This window comes from Ctenopharyngodon idella, chromosome 13, assembly GCF_019924925.1.
Source record: "Ctenopharyngodon idella isolate HZGC_01 chromosome 13, HZGC01, whole genome shotgun sequence".
NCBI classification, from domain to species: domain Eukaryota; kingdom Metazoa; phylum Chordata; class Actinopteri; order Cypriniformes; family Xenocyprididae; genus Ctenopharyngodon; species Ctenopharyngodon idella.
This window is the reverse complement of record NC_067232.1, coordinates 3,758,865-3,782,249: the sequence shown is the minus strand read 5'-3', so window position 1 is coordinate 3,782,249 and position 23,385 is coordinate 3,758,865. Positions and strand designations below refer to the sequence as shown.

Genomic DNA, 23,385 nt, shown 5'->3' with positions numbered 1-23,385 from the left:
TGCATTTTGGCCTTTCATTGACATGACAATGGCATCTTGGGAGCCTGAAAACACAAACAAGTTTTTGAAAATGATACGGTTATCGCTGTACCGTAAACTACAACACGTGAATTGTAAAAACGGTAACGTCATGCACATGCGTATTACATGTTCAGTCTATCGGCGCGTAGTGTTTCTTTACAAAGTGACATTGCCAACTACTGGCCTGGCAGCATAATACAGTGTTTTTAGTTTGTGGATCCGTGTGAACGGGTATCATTTTGACAACGTTGTCGTCTGTACGCGAAAAATGCAAAGTAAAAATGTAATGTGTTTGAGAACGGAAGTGAATGAGTAAACAAAATTCTGTCTCGTCTGCTTCATTACTTAGGCCCGGTGTCCTGACATTTCATTCTACCCGTCAGATTGTCCTACCTGAGCTTACTGCACGTGCGCACATCAATATTACATCATTTTTGTCATGATAAATAACACAAAATTACTGTATTTGCATTATTGTAAGGGTAGGTTTAGTGTTGGGGTAGGTGTAGACATTAATAAAGCACAATCTGATAAGTAGCATTTTTCGCTATCGATTTATACTTGTTCTAACGATTAATGTTATATCATATTGTGCTACCACTACTGTACTTGCATTATTATAAGGGTGGGTTTAGGGTTGGGGTAGGTGTAGATGTTAATAAAGCCATAAACCACGTTAATATCACGCTGGAAGCACAATCTGATAGGTAGCATTTTTCGCTGTCAGATTTTGCTACCCAATGTTTCAATGGGAGGTAGCAAAATCTGACAGGGTAGCACAAATTGTCAGAACACCGGTCCCAAATGGCACCCTAAACCCTCACGGTCTTCCTCTGAGAATGTACTTTCGTGACGTAATGCCGCTTTGACTGCCGGGTAAATTCCTCTGCGTAGCTCGCAGACTTGCGGGCTCAGCTAAAGTGTGCATCGAGGGAGCATAGCCTTAGGCTGAATCTCAAATGGCACACTTCTATGCACTTTTGGTCTTGTAGACTTACAATGGCTGCAATGGCACATTTTTGAACATAGTTTTTTTTTTTTTTTCACAATATTGACACAACCAAACAAAGACATATATAAAAACCTAATATTCAATGACTACGTACTGAAAAATTCAGTAGTCATTGCTATTTGCACTGAACAAACACTACATGATTTACATATTTTGGTGTAACACAAAGAACCTGACAGTGAGGTCAGCGGGTAATATCACCTTAGCAAATAATTGACTGAAATTTTAGGAGTGGCGATATCCAAACAATGCAGTGTAAGTGGAGACTTTCAGCTATGAATTCTTTCAGGATAATAACATGTATCGGTTGAAATGTGGTGGTCATACATGTGCAGGGCGTGTTAAGTTGGAGTAGTGGGGGATACATCCGGGTTATCAGGAAGGTTATCATGGACAGCTGGCTGCCCGTAAACATATGGAAACGACCTATTAACCCACTTCCTCCATTGCAGGTCTCTGTCTGCTATTTTAGGCTTTAAAGTGTGCTACTTTATTTTACTCTTCTCTCACAGATGTATAGCTTACAACCTTATATTTTCATTATGACCTGTAATGTGACATCTTTTGTTAAAAAAGAAGTACACTAGTACACTTTTATGGAAATAACATATTTAAAATATATACTGAATGTACTGTTTTTGCACTTTACATTTAAGTACCACTTAAGTACATTGTAATTTTAAAAATAGTTAAAAGTGTACTGGCAAATACTAACAAGCATGGTAAACTAAAATATACTATAATGCAATTGCACTAAAACTTGTAGGCCTATATCACGTAGCCTATTAAAATTTATTTGTAATTACACATTTGAAATGAAGTTGCAATTTAGTACATTTAAAATTAATTAAATTAAAATTAATATTAACTTTATAACATCAAATAACACCGTTAACATTATAATCAAGTACCTACTTGTGCTTTAAAGTACACATCAAATAAGTGTACTTTATAGCATGACAAAATATTAAAACATAATTATTTAAAATGTACTTAAAAGTAAAACATAATGAACTTTTCTAAAGTGTAATCAAATGTGTTAAGAAACAATCTTACCTTTTTTAAAAGGCTATACTTTACGATTTGAAGTACACTACAAGTCCAATCCAATAAAATTAAGTACACTTCTTTCTCACAAGTGATTCATTATCCTTAAAGGACTTTCCTGATGAAAAGTGGAAATGAAAGGGGGGAAAAAAAATCTGTATTAAAGACATCTAATTGCCTTTTTTCTTGTTGCATTTATCTCTGTTTAATGATGTGGAGGTGTCGGCCCACTGTAAGCTCACTTTGTTCCTTGTCTTCATTTTTTCTACTAGAGCGTAGCACCGCCATTGTCCTCATTGTTTTTCATTTTGTGGCAACAATCAGAGAGTTCACACGAGGGAACTTGTCTGAGTCTTTGTCACCAACACTTCAAGGTTTCCTGTACTCATCATAAATCATCCTGCTTAAAGACCGGCTTTATTGTCCTCTCATTCAAGATAAATATAGGTTTATTCACTGTTTAAGAGATCAAATGACGATGTGATGAAGACATGTGCTAATGCACGAGGAAAACATCATGCAGGTGTAGCCAGTGATGTCATCATTTTAAATGTGCATAGACAGCAGGGAGATTTTCTGAGATATTTTTATTTTCTCCTGTCTTTGTTTTATGAATGGGAGATCGTAAAACAGCTGCTCTTACCTTATTCTCTTTTCTGTGCTGTTGCCAACAAGGCTCAACTTGTTACCTGATAAAGACTTAATAAGTCCTGACAAACAGAGGTTAATAGTAAGGGCATTTTTTATCAGATAAGAACCTTATGAAATCAAAAATGGAGTTTTGTGGCTTTCTACATTGAGATCTAGTTCAGTTCTCTTCTAAATGCTGACAAAATTGCCAATGTTTTGCACTATTCTTAGTTTAATTGAGAAAGCTTAAATTACATTTATGTAAATGTAAATTGTAAATTGAATATATATATATATATATATATTTAAGGGTCTTTAAGGGTTAAAAGAACAATTGCCAAACGTATAACATGCTAGAAACATAATAATCACTGTAATAATGATCCATTCATAGATTCTTAAGTATTTGCCTATTAAAATCTAAATAGCGACTTTTTTTTATATAGTGTATATCTTTAATTTCACCAAGCTTTTGCTCACTAAAAAAAACCCACAGTCATCATGTTTTCAGGCCATTTCAAGTTTGAATTTGATGTGACAAAACAGTGGCTGAGTTGCTTACATACTTTTTAATTAGCCTTCCCATTAGCGCCATAATTTTGTTCATTCAGACACAAAAACAAGAGGCGGGATTTATCACACGAACCAATCATATTCAATCACAGCACGATGGAGGCATTGCCTCTTCTCATGTGACTTTCACCCATTCATTCTCAATTACCCCCATCAAACTCACTGCACTCAGTTTATTGGGGTCTGTTAAAACTCAGTGGTCTCAGGGGAGGCAAGAGACCCTTTTACTGTAAGTTTACCAGCTGGTGTCGCTGTTGGACAGTGTTACTTTAGAAAAAAACTAGTAATTTATACACTTTTAATGTCACATTTTGTAATATTTGCATTGTTTATATTTGTGGTATACATAAGTTTCTGAGGAGGCACTGCCTCCCTTGCCTCCTCAGAGGAGACGCCCCTGCTATTCCTGGTCAACATTTCATACGGTAATGTTAGGCAGTTTTGGTTTATATGCTGTTTAATGTTTATTGATTGTGTTATTTTATATGAGCATAAGCAATGCTTCTATCACTTGTTTCTGCTTCTTCTTTTCCTGTGTTTTGATCAGGAGATTCTGTACTATTTCAGAAAATGCATAATAGAGCCAACTACCATATACCGTAAAATGGAATACAAAATGGTTTCATTTTCCACTGTGGGGCTGATTACAGAGCTCTTTGGAATGTAATACAAACATGTCAGTTGTTGCCTTGGTAACGTAAGAGTTTACAGATGGTGTGAGATGTAAATAGCGACTGCATCACTACATGCATTCTACCAGCACAGTGAGAATTCCGGGCCGAGAAATCTGGTTTGTATAATTGCACCATGCCGAAGCTCAAGTGGAAATATAACTGGAACCATTCTTTACCGTTCTTAGAACTATTTGGCCCGACGGTGGAAAAGCAGCTATGGATTGCTGGAAAATTCTGTCAATGGCGGGGAAGCGTTGTGTCATAAATGACAGAAATTTCTGTCAATGGCAGGGAAAGAGTTAATATCTGAAACATATTTAAAAGAATAGTTCACCCAAAAACTGAAAATAAAAGGTTGTGAGCCATGCACATTACACTGTTTGAATTTATTCTGTGTAAAAGAGCAGCTTGGACATGCTGCACAAGATATTCTTTTATGTTCCACCAAAGAAAGAAAGTCATACAGGTTTGGAACGACATGATGGTGAGAAAATTTTATTTTCATTTTTGGGTGAACAAACAGCCAAAGTCTGATAGAACTAAGCAAGCCACAGTTATTTATAACACTTACTTTCAGCATTTTCTCAGCTTCAAGAGAGACTTCTTAGTTTGGGGAGAGATTGTTTTTCTGTTTTTTCACCCTAGAATTTCATGACGCTGAAGCTTTGGGAAACCTAATATTTTTTTTTTATCCATCAGATGCTATCAGAAAGGCATACAGACACGTTTATTAAAAGTGCAGTGTTACTTAAGATAACATAAAGAATAACTTAATAACTAAGGTCACAGATATCTAACAGAGTGTGTGAAGCCCCCCACCCCATCTGACCCAATTCCTGCAATATTCATGTAAACACTGGCCTGAAGTAAAGTCAACACCTCTGAAATGGAGGAAAAGCCAACTATAATCATGTCAGATTTGGGATGGCAGAAATACTGATAGCTCTCATGTTTTTCTTAGGAGAAAAACATCAAAACAACTACATTCCCGATCACCCAAAGTGGCAAGTTTTCTGGAAGTAAACTACCACTAATTTGGTTATTCTTGATTTAGGCAACATCCTCTTCTCTTTAATGTCAAGCACTTACACTGAAATTAGACTGATCTGAGCAGTTGATAAACATGTAAAAGGATGCCTACCCACAAAATAATAAAAAGGAAAACCCCAAATCGGGTAAACAAATCTCCAAAGAAGAAAAGTACATCCTTTCTGGCAATGTGCTGAAGGACATGTCACCAGAAGTAGGAAAAATCAACTATCAACTGATGCCCGCTTTCCATTTGATGTCTTTGTTGCACGGTCCTCAATTTGAGGAAATGAGATTAGAGAAAATGTTTGGGGAGTTTGGGGAAAAATGGTGTTTGGGGTGTGACGGGGGGTCTGTCCGGCTTCATCACAGCTGCAAAAGCCGAAAATACACTGTTCTGTCTGACTTCATCAAAGAAACTTTGATTTAAAGTCATGTGACAGAATATCAAACACAGTAAAGGTGCTCTGGGGCTGTATGAATGTTGTTGTGGAACATATCATTGGTTTTCATCAAAACAGGGAACACCTGAAACTGGACTATGAAAACCATCTGATACAAAGATAGAAAAATGGAAGTGTGTCAAACTGAATAAAAATTTGGACATCTGAATCAGATATGCCCTTACTATCAGCAAAAAAGTATTAATTCAAAAGATTGTAGGCCCATATGGTTCTGCTTACCCCAAATCTGCTTGGACTGTAATATTTAATAAACATGCCAAGATATACAGCTCTCAAGACATTTATAAACATCTCTGCTTGTTTTGCTCCCTGAGATGTCAGAATCTCAAGAGAATGATGGTCTTATACAGTAATAAACTGCTTTGTTGTTCCCACAAGGCGATGTGTGTGATTTGGAGAGAGATTTGAGATGATATGAACTAAAATCCTACATAAAGTCAGCCAACAAACGTTGTGAGATAAACAAGGACAAAATTACAATGTAATTTGGTCAAAACAATGTAATGTTATTTGAGATATGTTTAAAAATAATTTAAAAATATGTTTAACAGTATTAAGTAATTCTTGTCTTTTTATTATAAAAGCTATTTAAAGACCTCATATAAATTGAAAAACCTTGCATTACTTATACTTAAAAATTCAATTTGAATTTTCCCCTATTATGAACACTCTAAAAAATAACTGTAAAAATACTAAACAAATTTACACAGTTAAATACCATTTTCCATTGAAACAGTAATATATCGTAAAAACAATGCATTCTGGGTAATATTATTTGTCATTTTTGAGAAAATAGCCTATAGGCCTCTTTTCTTAAAACAACAAATATTACCCAGAATGTATTGTTTTTATGGTATATTACTGTTTCAATGGAAAATGGTATTTTACTGTGTAAATTTGTTTAGTATTTTTAGTTATTTTTTAGAGTGAATATATTTAATTTTTCCCAAACTGTAATTAAAACTATTAAGAAAATTGATTAAGCGTCCTTAAGCTAGAAGATGTAGAAAGTTTTTAAGTAATAGAAATCTGCATATTAAATATATGTTTTTGGATTATACAGCGGAAGTAAGCTAGTAAGAGCTTGTTAGAGTGCCCGCCCCTCATGCCAGAAACGCCGGTTCGAATCCCGCTTGGAGCGGGTCGAGTAGGACCGGTTACAAAAGCTGATACTATACTATACATTTTATAGATTTTAAGGAGTCTAAGGGGAGACTGTGCAGGTTGAAACAAGAACAAAAGATGACATGATTCCTCCCCTGTAATCTGTATCTCACTCCCCCTCTGACTTATTTTCCCTTTACTCTCAGTGATTATTACAATTATAAGCATCACACCTGTATCATATATCACCTTTTGATTTTTAGTTACACACTCATAGTTTATGAATCCATGAATCATTGTTAGTGACATTACCAGTGAAGCAAAACCAACATGTAAGAAAATATTCAATACGTCACTGCAGCAGATCTGAAAGTGATTAACCTCTCATACTTCCAAATGAACTTTCATATGCCCACCTCTACAGCAAACTAAGGTATGAAAATTACCAGAAATAAAGAACATATGTTACTCATGTGAGACTATATTGCTCATGCTCACCTTCCTTTACAGTTCAGATAATATCAAAACACAAGAAAGATTCAGACAGCTGACCACTTGTGTATAGTATTTTGAGTGAAATTCAATATTAATTGTGAAATCATAACTTAGTATTGCCTAATCATTGTGACCTTCTGGCTTTGAAAGGGCCCACCTGATTACACTTTAGGTTTCCATTAGGGAAATCCTACTCCTCTGCATATTTAATCTTCAAATAGATGATGTAATATAAGATCACTGTTAAAACATTCCACTCATTTTACAGACTCTCTCAGAGCTGTTTCTTATGACAGGAGTGCTTCTGTACCCCCATTGCGAAGCTATAGCCACACACCAGTGAAGCTCCTAAGCAGCATGAAATGTTCCACTACAATGATTTTCAAAGTCAGACTTATATAACAGTTCAAAATACAGAGCTTCAAATCTGGAGAGATAGATGTCTGCGGAATCCAAGACCAACAAGACATTGTAAAAATCACATTGCAGGTTCCCAAGTAAACATACATTTGTCCAACTTTTCTTTATTGTTGTACATCCTATCTGTGTGGCTCCATAAAACAACCAGATGTATTTGTGCACAGTCTACAGGGAGCATCTCACTTGAGACTTTTCAGAGATGTGTTCCGTGATTACATCTGGATTACGTAATCAGGTTCCAAAAATTAAGTACTTGTAATTAGATTACATTAAACTTATTTTTTTTCTCTTTGTATTTTTATATCAATATGGTACAATAATATCCTATTCAATTCAATGTGATAAATGAGTTAGGTCAAAAGTAATCTAAAAGTAATTAAAAAGTAGTCCGATTATATTACCTAAAATGTGTAATGTAATCGATTCAATAACTACAATTTTTTTTTTTTTTTATGTAATTTGGAATCAGTAATGGAACTTATAAGTAATCTACCCAGCACTGATTGTATGTTATTATTATTATGGTATTTTTTAATATATTTAAAGGGGTGGTTGATTATGATTTCACTTTTTTAACTTTGGTTAGTGTGTAATGTTGCTGTTTGAGCATAAATAACATCTGCAAAGCTACGACGCTCAAAGTTCAAAGCAAAGCGAGATATTTTCTTTTAAAGAATTCTCTGTTTAAGGACTACAGCAAATGGCAGGTAGGGACTACAACGAGCTTCTTCCCGTGTTAGTAACATCACTAACCCTAAAATTTACATAAACCCTGCCCCCGAGAACACGCAACAAAGGGGTGAGGCCATGTTATTGCAATACAGTACTTAACACAAATGCAATAGTATGTCATAAAAGCAAGATGACAACATAAGTTATAACCGTAATAAAACTAAACTATACCTGTTCTATTTTCATGCTGCATATATTCTCTGGCTCTGTAGGATCTTACAACAGTTCCCCCAAAAGAGTGATTTATAGATTATCATGACAGAATATGCTAATCAATGACTTTAAGATAGTTAACTCCACATCAGCTACATAAATTCATCAACTAACCATACAGAAATGTCCTGTTGCATTACATGTTGTCACTTCTTCTTGAGTGTCTCCATCATTGTCTGACTCAGTTTGAACATAAAAGGCTAAACAATTTCTGACACTTTCAGTGAGTCTGCGTGAGGTAATCAGCGCTGCTAACATGAGCTCTTGAAACTCCGCCCTCTTCTTGGGAGCTGAAACTCATTTGTATTTAAAGGGACACACACACAAAAATCAGAGCGTTTTTGCTCACCCTCAAAAAGTGACAAATTTAACATGCTATAAAAAATTATCTGTGGGGTATTTTGAGTTAAAACTTCACATACACACTCTGGGGACATCAGATACTCATTTTGTATCTTATAAAAGTGGCATTATAAAGTGCCACTTTAATATATTTATTTAAACATTTTCACATGTAAAATTACAATTTAATGAAAACACCTCAAAACAATGTTGTATTATTTGAGAAAATCCTTTAAAAAGTAGTTCTTTTGGACAAGTAATTTTTGTCTACTTTTTATAAAAGCTATTTTAAGACCACATATTATTTCAGAAACAAATTATTTGTATCTAAAAATTCAAATAATGATAGTCTATTGTAGATATTTTCAGAGTTGTGGTTTTGTTGTTTTGGAAAGTTCATGTGGGGTCAGGAACTAAAAAACAACATCTTTACAGTAAAAAGTCAAATTTTGTGTGATGGTTGACTGCATAACAAAGGTTTCTTGCAAGCTAGTGGCAATTAAATAATCATATTCAACAGGCATTACAAATCCAGGGAACCTTTCATGCTCTTCATTTGGTTAACAATGAGACTGCATTTGGAGACCTCAGCATTGTCCAGGCCTGTCTGAGGTAATTACCCATTCTTAGCTTCATCTTCTAGCCCAGGGCGATCTCTAACCACTCGGCTGTGCCTGTCACCCAACTAATGTCCTCACCTGTTCTTTACCAAAACAACTGAGAACAAGAATGGCTTCAGATGTCAGCAGCAGTGTCAGAAAAACAAACCTTATCTGTCATTGAAGATATAATTAGGCTGTAATAAACATTACAGAAATGTAACAAATTACTGCATTGTTTATTATCAGAACAATGGGACACTTCATTTAATGCTGCATTACTTTTCTAACTTTCCCTCCCACGTCTGAACTAAGGAGCGTCTGAGAAAGCCTTTCACTGTGACTGTGAAAACTGTAGTGTGTGGGTGCATCTGAATTCCATCTTTTTCTAGGAAAGGTTGGCCATATTTAATATTGGATAATGAAATATGAGCATTTTAATTATGTGTAACTTAGAAAAAGACACTGAGGTTTAAATAACCGTGACTGATAGTTATGTTGAGAGCAATTTGTTGATCAATTTTCTTTACATCTCAGTGTCTTTAATGTGCTCGAATATGTTTGTCTATTAGTGAGAAGACATTTTTCAGTTTCATGTTTCTTTGGTATTTTCTTTTAGTAAAATGTTGGCTTGTCAAAATCTTGTCTAAAAGTTTAAATAGGTTTAAAAAGCCCTAAAGTTTTAAGGTCACCCTTTAAAAAGAAGTAAACTTAAGCATACTTTGAAAATGGGTACTTATATATAATTAAAAACAATATGCTGTGCGATTTTGGCCACGATTTGGTCATCTGAGACAAATTTTGAGAATCCTAAAAGATTCCTATAATCCTAGGCAAAAATCTATAGTCTAGTTTGACATGTTCACCAACAGCCGATTAATGACCATTGCGATCAAATTTTATCTCAGACGAAATTCTGGCAGTGTCAGAAGATTTGGCGCACAGTCCTGCAGTGTGACTTCTCCTACGACAAACATCAAATTGTCTTCATTTTCAAGATAAGCCGCAATCAAAATTAACGCTATAGATTTCTTTGTTAGCCACCATTTCAGTCCCGCGTGTAATGCAGCTCACCGAATGTGTGTGGGTTGATGATGTAAAACTCCGGACAAGATTTCAAGCGCACGTCTGTTTTTAATGCATCTTGACTGTCGTACAGTCTGACATATAGGACAGCTGAGATTCCACAGTGTGACATGAGGATCATGATCGTACAGTCTGACAAGCAACAATCGTAAAGGACTATTATAAATCGAGCTTTAGTTTGAACTGAATATAATGTTTTCGGACACTTAAAATGTATTACAGTTTAATCAAACTTGTTCTTTTTGACCCACTTAAGTGTACATCTTTATTTGTAATTTCATTAATCTATTGTTTTTGAAATATGGTTAAGAAGTATATGTATAACAATTTCTACATCATAAAAAATTATTTTCATAATTTGTTATGACAACATTTTTTCTTTTGTCAAATCAACTTAAATAATTAATGTGGTTCAGATAACATAGTATTTTGAGTTTCTATTGATTAAACCAATCACCTTCATTGTATTAACTCCAATTTTTAATTTCAATGAACTCAAAATTTTAAGGGTAACTTAAGGTAACTTATTTTTTTTAAGTTAAACCAACAATTATTTTTTTTACAGTGTAGTTAAACTTGTATGTCATGTATTTAAATATATTTGCAATTACAGATTTGTAATGATAATGTTGCAATTTAGTACTTTTAAAATATAGTAACTTTAAATATATTGAATAACACACTAAAGTTACAAATTTTCAAGTACTTTACATGTGCTTTAGTATACTAATCAACACATCAAAATACTTCTATAAAACTTGACAAACAATTATTGAAACATAATCAGTTAAAATGTATTTTAAAGTAAAACTTCCAATTTGAAATTGTTATAAAGTGCACTTTTTAAAACGGTCATGAAAGTGTGGTCTTTTTAAGTACACTTAGGCTAATTGGCCTTTTCATTAATATTATATTATATTATCTGCAATGTTGAGCAAATTTAAAACCATTTGGATTTGAAGTACACCACAACACGTCTTTTTTGGCCCTATAGTGGCTTAAAATGGGGAAAAAACACAAGAAAATAAATGTAGAAAAAACAGAAAAAAGTCAGAGCAGACTGAAGTTCTGTGCAAAGTTTTGTGGATGTAGCTCAAAAGCAATAGTATGAGTTATGGGAATTTTTAGATATGTCCAATAATTTAAAAAGACAAACAGAACAGGCTGAAGGATTGTGCTGAGTTTAGTGGACGTAGATTTACCTCAAACCCAAGTTTGTACAGCAACAGTATGTGAGCTTTAATGAGGTGGATTCTTCTGAGAAGAACTCTTATTCATTGGTATATGATTGCACATTTTCCAACTTCTCCCACTATCTCTCCCTCTCTTTCTACACACACAAAGGTTTCCCCTCCCTCCATCTGGCAGTCCGTCACCCCTCCTCCAGCTGCTGATGGTCCTGCTGTAGGCAGTCCGCTCATTCTCCTCAGAGAGAGGACAGCACACACACTCCTTCACAACCAGCCTCCTTCTCTCACATACACTCGTGTATGAAACTATTCCGGCAATATGTTTAAAACAGGATATACCCAAAGCAGCACAGGTTTCTGGAACATTTGAACAGTTTGAGCACTCAGTTGAGGAGAAGAAAGATCAATCAGCATTACGGTATGAGGTGTGCTTGAATAAGCCACTAAGGAGGGTTTTTTCCTCTTGACACTGAAAGCTACTGAAGTTTTGCACATCAACAATGAGTCTTAAGAAGAGGAAACCAAGCATGGTGTTCAGCTGGCACAAGTCTTTTGCCATCCTTGCCCCGTGGAGAAAAGGTAAGTAGTGTGACTCAATACGCGTTCTTACACTTTGAATGATCATTGCTTCACCCAGTCGGCTCTATGCAACACCTGGATTTGTAGCACAGGTAGTAATTTGTCTGGCTGAGGTGTTGGAGGATATTTAGAAACCTGTAATTTGAACTCTAAGGTATTATCGGCTTGGTTGAACATGGCTAGGGTTATCTTCAGAAAAACATTCATCAGAAGAGTTCCTCAGGTAGTTGGACTGATGTCATTTCAATGACATCAAAGTTGAGCTCATATAGAAAACCCACAAGCTTTAGCCACAAACTTTATTACACAGAATGTTGTTTTTAACTACAGTTGTTAGTGTTGCTTTGGTGTTAACTGGAAAAACATGTGGCAGAGAGGCAGATTTGTGTTCAATTAGTAAGAAATTAAAATCAAACATCAGCTTAAATGAGAACCAATTTATAAGCCATTTGTTGTGTAAATTACAGAAGCATTTTGTCTGCAACTGCAACAGTTTATCAACAAATAACACAACCTATAAAATATCCATTACATAAATATCAACTTTTCAGTCCAGAAATGAATTGAATATATTTGACAGTTTATATATCGAGATATATATATATATATATATATATATTTCTGGGTCTATAAAGCACCAGTGTAGATGTAATTCAAAAGAATTTTTTTTTGTTAAACAGTTGTCTATAAAACCTTTTTGGTTGTAATTGGAACCCTGTAAAGCAGATATCAATGTGTTTGTCATTCATGTGATTGTTTACATTTTATACAGACTAAATTAGTTTAATAAGCCACTGCAATTCTCATTAAATAGCAGTTTTGATGCTCAGTATGTGTGTTACAATGAAGGAAGACAGTGGGAGGAGAGTGTCACACAGGTGTTTCAACCTCAAGCAAACCAACATTAGAAACAGAGTGATATCAGATGTGAATGTTTTAGTGGTGACAGATTCTTAAATGGGGCTCTTCTCCTCTACTTGAGTTATATTATACGTGACTCATAACTGCAACCAGGCACAGCTGCATTGAGTCAAATTCTTCATGCGTAGGATCAGCCAGTGTGCGAAACCACAGACACACATGACGCAGTCAGGTAATACGGATATGAAGCTATCCTGAAGGGAAAAAACTGAGAGGATCTTTCTTCACTGTTGTTGGTCAACTTGTAACTTGGTTGTGGTCATAAGTGTAAAACTTTAAGTAGAAAATCAAATCTTACTCTCAAAAATCTTTTTTCTCTGAAATCTACAATTCCATGGGTATTTTCAAAGCAAATGAAGGGAGAAGAGTGCGGTGAGTTTGCCTGAAGGCTTGACTGATGTTACTGCTCCCGCACATTCTTGCCTTATCCTAATGCTGTTAGATAATGAAAGACTGGCCCGTTCAGTTCACATTGATAATGTGCTTCTGGAAAGACTCCTTAGGGTCAAAACCATTGCCTTGGTGGAGCACAGGGAAAATGTTCTGGCATTGTGATGAGAGAGACAGAGAGGTGTGAGGCACTAAAGGTCTGCTGGCTTTAGATTAGGAAGAAGGGAGAAAAGGTGTATGGCTGTATTTCACACCTCATCAAACCTGACATCTGGCCTCTGTCACCTCCTTCAGCAAGGAGCAATTCAGGCAGAAAAAAGAAAAAGTCAAAGGAATTAACCTTTATTTACAATCTGGGAATTTGGTTTGAATATGGGTTTTTGCCCATAAAAGAGTCGCCTCACTGACGCTAGCAGTTTTTGGGTGGTTCTTAGGGTGTTGCTATGTGGTTGTTTAGTTTTTTAATGTGTTGCCCCTTGTGAAAAAGAAGTGCACTTAATTTTAGTGAATGTGCACTAACTTCAAATCTTAAAACTATATGTTTAACAAACTATACTTGCAGATAATATAATATTAATTAAAAAAAAAGGCCACTTAAAGGGGTAGTTTACCCAAAAATGAAAATTTGATGTTTATCTGCTTACCCCCAGGGCATCCAAGATGTAGGTGACTTTGTTTCTTCAGTAGAACACAAATGATGATTTTTAACTCTAACCGTTGCGGTCTGTCAGTCGTATAATGCTTGTCAATGGTAACTCCATCTATAAAGGTAAAAAAAAAAACATGCACAGACAAATCCAAATTAAACCCTGCGGCTCGTGACGACACACTGATGTCCTAAGACACGAAACGATTGGTTTGTGCGAGAAACCGAACAGTATTTATATCATTTTTCACCTCTAAAACACCACTATGTCCAACTGCCTTGCGCATCCGGTTGGTGAGGTCTGAAAACGTGTTCTGATGACGGAAGTGATGTCTCGCGCTTATACTTCAATGAGTGCGAGACATCACTTCCGTTGTCAGAGCGCGTTCAGACCTCACCAACCGTCAAACTCGTAAGACTTTCATTCATCTTTGAAATGAAGATCTTTTTAATGAAGTCAGAGATTTTTGTCCCTCCATAGACAGCTACACAACTGACACTTTGCTGCTTTAAAAAGTTCATAAAGGGATTGTAAAATTAATCCATATGAATTGAGTGGTTTAGTCCAAATTTTCTGAAGAGACACGATCACTTTATATGATGAACAGATTAAATTTAGTCTTCTACTCGCATATAAACATTGATCAGCAAACATAAACAAAAGCTCAACTGAACTTGCTTGGCGTGCGAGAACAAACCTCTTCCAGAAGCTCAAACGTGCTGCATAACACACGAGAATGAACCTCATAGGTTACGTAGCACGTTTGAGCTTCTGGAAGAGGTTTGTTCTCGCGCACCAAGCAAATTCGGTTGAGCTTCTGTTTATGTTCGCTGATCAATGTTTATGTGCGAGTAGAAGAATTTAATCTGTTCATCATAAAAAGTCTCTTCAGAAAGTTTGGACTAAACCATTCAATTCAGATTAGGATTCCGATCTCTTTACGAACTTTTTGAAGCGTCAAAGTACTGTACATCTTCAGATTCCATTCAAACATTCTATAAGTATAATTTAGCACAAAGTGTGAAAAAGAGGTTAAATGTTTAATATGAAAAATGAGAAATCGTAATACTGATGCTTGCCTTGAAAAATTATAGTATTTTATATTTATACATCCACGTAGGTGCCTGTGTTATGGCTTGTAAGGCCAGAGCTTCAAAACTTCAATACCATGTTAAAACAGTCCATATATGGCTTCTAGCAAACAGATTATTAGTTCATGTGCTCTCGAAGTCATTCAGTCTGGCCACCCAAGTGCTAACATGGCTCTGACATTCTCCTGGCTGTAAAAATAGAAGACCTGCCCTGGCCTGCCTCTGACCTCTCCACCCAGAATCACAATGGACGTGTCTGCAGACAAGACCATCCCTAAGCACCTATACTTATCCCACTGCATCCCCTAACAATATTGTCAACTAGCTTAAATTGATTTGAAAAACCACTGCACTTCCATTCAACAAAAAGCTATTTTTATGTGCTAAGAATAACTATTTTTTTGTTTACAAATAGACAGTTTCCTAAACAGAGCTCACCTACCACATTTAAGGCTTTATTCATGAAAGTAGACTAAATTAATGTATCCAAGACCATTGGATATCAGTCATGAGCAGTAAATTAATGAACGTAATGCACACCCTTATTATTATCATAGATTAAGATGTGGCTTTAATGGGTTTGAGAATACACACATGAAACTGAGATGTCAGATGTGATGATGTATATCACTACTTCCCATCACTACTGTCAAGAATGCATTATAGCTGTATATCAATATCAGCATACTGACTGATGATACTGATAATGTCATGCAGTCAAACTGAAAATATGGCTCTAATGTTGTGTTAGTAAAGCAGAACTCACAAACATAGCAGTGTTGAAATGTGGTAAACATGAGTGGGTGAGGCCAGATGGACTAAACATGTTCTTGTTGAAGCTTGTGAATTCTTCACATTTCATCCCTGTGAATGTTTCTATCGAAGGCCTTTAATGATTCTCGCATTCTTCATCTCAAATGAATAGCAGCAACATTTGATTATTGAAGCAGACTTTTCATTTCCCTTTCAGGACAGATAATTGACAAAATATGTTTTGAGTTGTTATGTTTCGCAGAAATTCTTCATATTAAATATTTAGTAGACTTGCCTTAAAAATATCACTGCCCTATAATATCCATCTGGGACATATCAGTGTTTTTAACCAACCAAATCTACATACAGCTGTAAAACACACTGGAGCAGATGATTCCAGGATTCTTGAATGTGAACGGAGTATTTTATCAGCTCAAAAATGTGAGGCACTTGCCAGTTGTACACAGTGAAAAACATTCTCTGCTGGTCTAGAAGAAAAACACTACTGCAGGTGGCATGTGACTAACAGTGCTGCTTTAAAAGAGAGAAGAAAAAAAATTAAGTGAATAAGAAAATATGCACAAAGCAACCTCTGAAGATTATGGAAGCTCATTTCCGCCACGTAGGAAAAAGAAATCATTCTTTGGTAAAAAATACTTATGACATTAAAGTACTACATACTATGTCATAATTTTGAGCTTAAAAATGAAATTATGGCATAAAAAGTCTAAACTATGAGATATGGGCCTGGTTTCACAGACAAGGCTTAGATTAAGCCTTTGTTGAATTAGGACGTTTAAGTAGCTTTTATAAATGCCTTAGAAAAAACATTACTGATGTGCATCTTGAGACAAAACAATGGCACTGACATATTTTAAGATAAGTCAGTGCACGTTGCTTTCAGTTAAAACAGCTCAAACATGTATTTTAGTCTAGGACTAGCTTAAGCCTTGTCTGTGAAACCAGACAACTAAGTCATAATTATGAGATAAAAATTATAACATAAAAGTCAAAGTTATCATACAAGTCAAAATAAAAAGTCTAAACTATGACATTAAAATTCAAAATGATAAATGATGAGATACTAAGTTATGAGATAAAAGTTAAAATCATTACATAAAAAGTCATAAGACATCGAATCATTAATAAAAGTCAATTATGACATGAAAAATCATATTTTCATGTTATGACTTTTGGTCTCAATTTCCACTTAGTATGTCATTTTTTTTTATCTCATAATGACTTAAAGGGTTATTTCACCCAAAAATGAAAATTCTGTCATTTATTACTCATTTATTACGTTTAAAAACATTGCTTCAGGAAGCTTCGGAGTGTAATGAATCAGCGTGTCGAATCCGCAGTTCGGAGCGCCAAAATCACATGATTTCAGCAGTTTGGCGGTTTGACACGCGATCCGAATCATGATTCGACACGCTGATTCATTACGCTCTGAATCTTCCTGAAGCAGTGTTTTGAAATCGGCCATCACTAAGTAAGTCGTTATTTTGTTTTTTTTGGCGCACCAAAAATATTCTTGTCGCTTTATAATATTAATATTGAACCACTGTACTCACATGAACTGATTTAAATATGTTTTTAGTACATTAATGGATCTTGAGAGAGGAAATGTCATTGCTCCCTATGTAGGCCTCGCGGAGCCATCGGATTTAAACAAAAATATCTTAATTTGTGTTCTGAAGATGAACTGAAGGTCTTACAGGTGTAAAACGACATGAGCGTGAGTAATAAATGACAGAATTTTCATTTTTGGGTGAACTAACCCTTTAATGTCATAATTTTGACCTTTTTTTACACAAATATGATACTATGTCATAATTTCAGCTTTTTATCTCATAATTATGACTCAATGTCATAATTTTGACCTTTTATCTCACAAATATGACAGTATGTCGTAATTTCGGCTTTTTATCTCATAATTATGACTTTGTGTCACATAGTTTAGACTTTTTATGCCATCATTTCATTTTTTAGCTCATAATTATGACAAAGTATTATGATTTACTAAAGCATGATTTTTTTTATGTGGCTTCCATAGAAGACTGTATGCAAAATGATGTGTCGATATTCCTATAGTGTTCTACCTGCCTTTTACTCCTGAAATAAACCCCCATCAGATATTTGCAGCCTCCCGAGTGATAAGGACCAGAAATATGTGGGGTTTGATTCCCGCCAACACTATCATTGACCTGTTTTTATTTTGAATGTATTATACACTGCAGAATGAAGGACCTTAGCATTACTTACATTCCTGGCTGCCAGGGGCTAGCAAGGGCTTTTTGATCTCTCTTTACAAGCGACCACGTCTGAGTGATGTTAATTGAAAACCGAGGGGGATTTAGATGCCGACTACTTGCTCCTACTGAGTGGCATCAAAAATGTCCCACCATCAGCAGTTCTGTAGTCTCAGCTGGAGAGCACGGGTGTATGAAAGACTGACCCAATGGGTCGGTCTAATTGACCTGTAGAAGTAAATTAGCTAAATTATTATTCAGGGGCCTCACATAGAGCACTCCAATTACTGTATGCTTGGGTTTCGTGTTGGGACTGTTTGTAGGCAATTATCGGAAAATATACAGTTTTTTCAGTCTCTTATGGTTTATATTTGCATGGCATGGTACAGAGTAGCCCACTACAGCAAACTCTGATTAGACTAAAATGCTGCTGTATCTCATGGATGTTTCTTCAGATATGTTTATTGTATATTCTTGTTTTCATCATGGACAGACACATTACTGTTCCTGGAAAATAGTTATCACGAAAAGGATTAGAGTAATACGGAACAGGACCTTTATGTGGTTAGATCGGTTTTTTTCCATTTAGATGAGAGAAAATTGAACAATGAAGTCTGTTTGTAGTTGATTTTACACAGGAGTTACGGGAGTCCAGGTGTTGTGTACACACATGGGCTTATGAGAAGGGACTGCAAAAACAAGGCACTGTTTTGAATGGAAAAAAACCTGGAGCAAAAGCAAAGGTGGTATGACCTCATGTAATTGAAATGCTATTATCAGTGTTTTCACAGTCACTGTCCAATATGAAAAAAAACAAAAAGATCACAAATTATTTTCTCTCAGAACACAAGGGAATGCTTATTATTAAAAGTGACACAAAAAACAATCTATCGACCTACGAGAGAGCTGGGAATGGCTAAAGTAGTTATTATTTTTATCTTTTTCAAGGCCTCATGAAATAACTTACCGTATGATGAGTCTGTCAAACTTTGGGGTCAAGGCTAGAAAGCTATTTAAACTCTTAATGTCTCAATTCCCTCACAGTATGTAAATTAGTGAAGCATATCCTTTTAAAAATATTCAGAATGAATATCCTGTGAATCATCTAATTAACCATTCATTTCCACTCCACTGAGAGCTTCTCGTCACACCTCTTTCTGACAATCAAGATAAAAGAGATGAGAAACAACTGCAAAAAAAAAAAAAAACAGCAAATAGAGAACTTATCTTCTTTCTGTACAGTACTCAACTGACATATGCATTTAAAAGTCCTCCACTTTTTCAGTTGAAGATGCAGGCACAGACGAATGAAGATATGATATGAATGACACCTGAAATGTACAGTATCAGATTTCAAATGCTATGAAAGAGCCGAGCCTCATAATACCCTGAAGCTAATGCACAGATCATTGTTCAGAGCTGGACAGAACTATATGACTCTTTGTAGAACACTGATGCTAAAGAATGCTTTATAGTGAGATAAGCTCTCTTCTTTCAGCGCAGGGAAGCATTTCTGCATACAAATGCTTTTAAATGATTTGAATAATGAGAGCTGAAGTATGCAGTGAAAATTCAGCTTTACTATTGTCTCTACACAAATGAGCATTTTTCTAATACCACTGCTTAAAAGCTGCAGATTGTGATTTTTTGTTATTTGAAATATTTTCCCATATCCCAGTTTAATGTTTAGAGACAAATATAGGTCCAGAAGATGGTTGGGTTCCCTGAGAAGTGTAAACATTGTGGCTCTGTGGTGATATTGTAATATTGCTGTTTGTTTGAGCATCCAGTCCAGCCAATAGAGTGAGTTTGGGTGGGGCTGTCTATTTGGCCCACCAATGGCAGACAGGGGGAGTATTCGGGGAAAACAGTTTCAAAACAATCATAATTGTTTTGCATTTCAGTCTGGTGGTAGTTGCGCAGAAAATACACACTTCAAAATAACTTCAATAGGAAAAATAATTATGGGATTTTATGAATTAATGGGATTTCATGATTTTTCAAATTGTGAAAGTACAAAATTATTAAAATCTTTTTATTTGTTTTGCAGGTAAAGGGGATATTGTTTTAGAGAATGAAGTTGTACTGACAAAAATGAAGCTCCTCAACAACTTCCCTGAGAAACTACTAAATGGTGAGGACTCCATTTCAACCATCTCCATTTCAATGTCTGAGCAGGATAACATACAGCCTCTCCAGGCTGATGAGGTGATCTCCATCCACAGCGCTGCTCCAGAGACAACTGTGACTGAATCAAAAACAGACTATCTATCTTCAATTTTTGCTGATTCTGAACTTCCAAGATTGTATAAATTTGAATCTGAGGACTCTGGGGTAGAGATGACTAGTGGAGCAACTTCCCCATCCACCCCAACTGGTTCAGAGCAAAGCTTTGTGGTCCACAGTAGAGAGTCTTCATGTGACTCTAGCAACTTGAACTCTCCTGTACCTGCTGACAGTCCTCTTGAAGACAGTTCAGTCTTTTTGGAAACTGAACAAATGTCTTGTAAATGTGCTAAACAAGATACTCTTACCATTCTGGGAGACAGAAGAGAGGATGAGAATGCTGATGATGATTTAATGGACCTCATAGCAGATTCAGAGAGGTCTGAGGACAGATCCCTGAGGAATACCATGGAGAACTGTAAAGATGAAATTGAAATTGTAGCAGCACAGGTGGAAACAACAGACAGTGCAATGGCTGAGGACATGATGTCAAGGAACCAGTGTGCCATTGAACCTTACGATGGCAAAACAGTACCTGAATTTCAGCAAAAGCCTTTGAGGAAAAGCACAACCAGCAACAGCCTGGATGAGTACATGGAAGAGTGCTGCAGGCTAAGTGAGGTATAGTCATAACAGTTTACATGTCTTTTATTGTTATTTACTTGACGTCATGGAGTTATATCTGCTTTTATATAAACAACAATGTTCAACGTTATTTAAATGTGTTATAAACAAGAACATTATGCTCTTTTTTTCCTCACTGCTATGCATTACACAGTATTCATTGGTAGAATTATGATTTTTATTAGCCTTTTCTAAGCATGATGTAATTTTAACGAAAATCAAAAACAAAGGTGTGTACTTTAAAAACAATAATAGATAGTAATGGAAGTAAATATCTGAAATGGTGTTTACCTATTTTACTGGAAAACAAGGCAAAAACACTGATTAAGAAAATGTGAAATGCTCTTCCTGTCAATCAAGTTCACAATGATCGTTTACCACTGCTAAACACAACATAATCAATAGTATGCTAATTGCATCTATAAGTTTTAAGCACTTCATTGACATTATGTGAACTTAAAAGTCCTGGGCTCTTACAGTGTTAGATGCAAGAATGTGAAATTAAGATGTTTGAGAGATACTTTAGTGAAGACCGTCAGTGAAATGTTTATTGTGAACATGGTAAACTAAATAGCTTCTGTTACAGTTTACACGCACACATCCTTTCTCATTAGCCATAATGAGGGTCTTTCCGTAACTTGACGTCATCAGCTCATCACTGAGCGTGTATACTATGACCAAAAAGGAAAACAGGATAAAAGCCTTCCTGTCAGCAGTGCCTCCGTCGCAAATGTTTTTTCTTTCTTTCTAAAGAAACAGCTTCTTTCAGCATTTTTGCTGATTTTTAAAGATTTTTCCCCCTGAAATGAAAATATAGCATATAAAAATTAGCACATCTCAGCTGGCTGCCAAACAACCCTTAATATTCATATTAAAGGTGGACTCAGTAGAATTTCAACTACACTGTTTGAAAGTTAGTCGGGCTGACACCAACAACAAACACGTAACCAATCAGCATTAGGGGGCGTATGACGGTCGAGGAGAGAGAACGAGCAAGAGGAAGATTTGAAAATAAGGAAAAAAAAAAACTGCAGAACGAGAGATGGGACACAATACAAAAGAGCTCAAAAGAATATCACTGGAATGAAGGTTTATGACTGGGCAAACACTTTAGGACCCGCGTTTATATTAGAAAAGCTTTCCAGCGCTGGAGAGAGCTAAGTGCGAAGGCCTGAAAACAGACGCAGAGGCTGCTTTGATTCCACTTCCAACACGGTTTTGATTGTCTGGAGCTGCTGTGCTGTTTGCAACTAACAACAAACACTTCGTATTTACTCTTGTGTACTGTACGTTTATTTTTTGTGCTTCCTTGTCATTCGTTCATCAACTGCGCTTTATTTTTCATGAAGCTTTTTGTTGCGCGTCAGCTGTGATAAACAGACATCCACTCGCATTGCGTGTGTAACAGTGGCCAGATAGTGAGTTTTGCAGTTAAACCACTGTGCACTGACAACAGCTAAAGAATGCAGTGTTTAGCGTCATTGTTAGTGCAATGGCCTTGCATGCCAGCAATGATCGGGCTGGGGTTCAAGACCGACTTGGAGCAGGGTGGTTGAGATTGGAGTGTGAGTTTTGGAGGCGGAGCAATGAAGAGAGGGGTGGGTTTGTTTGGGTTGATTTCAAATATCAACAGCATTGTTCAAAATCTACTTACTGCACCTTTAATATTATTGATATATTAATATTAAGTGATTCTCAACTTTTTTTTCGGACACAATACTGACACAAAAAAAGACAAAACAAATTTTTTAATACATTTTAAAATATATTGAATTTTGTTCAGATCATGCTGCTTTGTTTTGGAGACACTCAAAGCAAAAGCTTGTCTTTACAATTTGAGTGTTTGGTTTCTAAATGTCTCTTAAATTCTTTGTAAACTCTCAGCAGCCAACAGTACACCACACAAAACACATTGTGGTTGGCACAAACCTTGTTACGTAGGATTAAGTATTTTTTTTCAATGATGAGGGCATGTCACGCAACGAGTCTGTGATGGCAATGGAATAATTTAACATCAATAACAATTTTTTCTCTCTCAGGGGTCTGCTCTCCTCAACCCTATACCGAACCTATTCGGATTTAGATTTTTGGGTCACAACCCACCAGTTAAGAACTACTTTTACATGTTTAATTTCTTAGTTTGGTTGTTGAAATTGGCTTAACAACTGCAGTTCATGCTTTTAAGGTCAATCTTTTTTACTGTGGCAACCATGTTGCGTATCTAATGATGTAATTGCTGATTACCACCATAGCAGCCACAAAAGGTCATTC

At 35.8% G+C, this 23,385-nt stretch overlaps 1 protein-coding gene across 1 annotated transcript in view; it reads left to right on the top strand.

Moving 5' to 3' along the window:
- The first annotated feature begins 11,838 nt into the window (after positions 1-11,838).
- si:ch211-250c4.3 (uncharacterized protein LOC100535981 homolog) overlaps positions 11,839-23,385 on the top strand; it is a 29,397-nt gene continuing 17,850 nt past the window's right edge. Inside the window, exons 1-2 of the mRNA XM_051917790.1 lie at positions 11,839-12,210; positions 20,315-21,111. Coding sequence (XP_051773750.1) covers positions 12,132-12,210; positions 20,315-21,111 — 876 coding nt within the window. The 5' untranslated portion in view covers positions 11,839-12,131. The remainder of the gene's footprint in view (positions 12,211-20,314; positions 21,112-23,385) is intronic.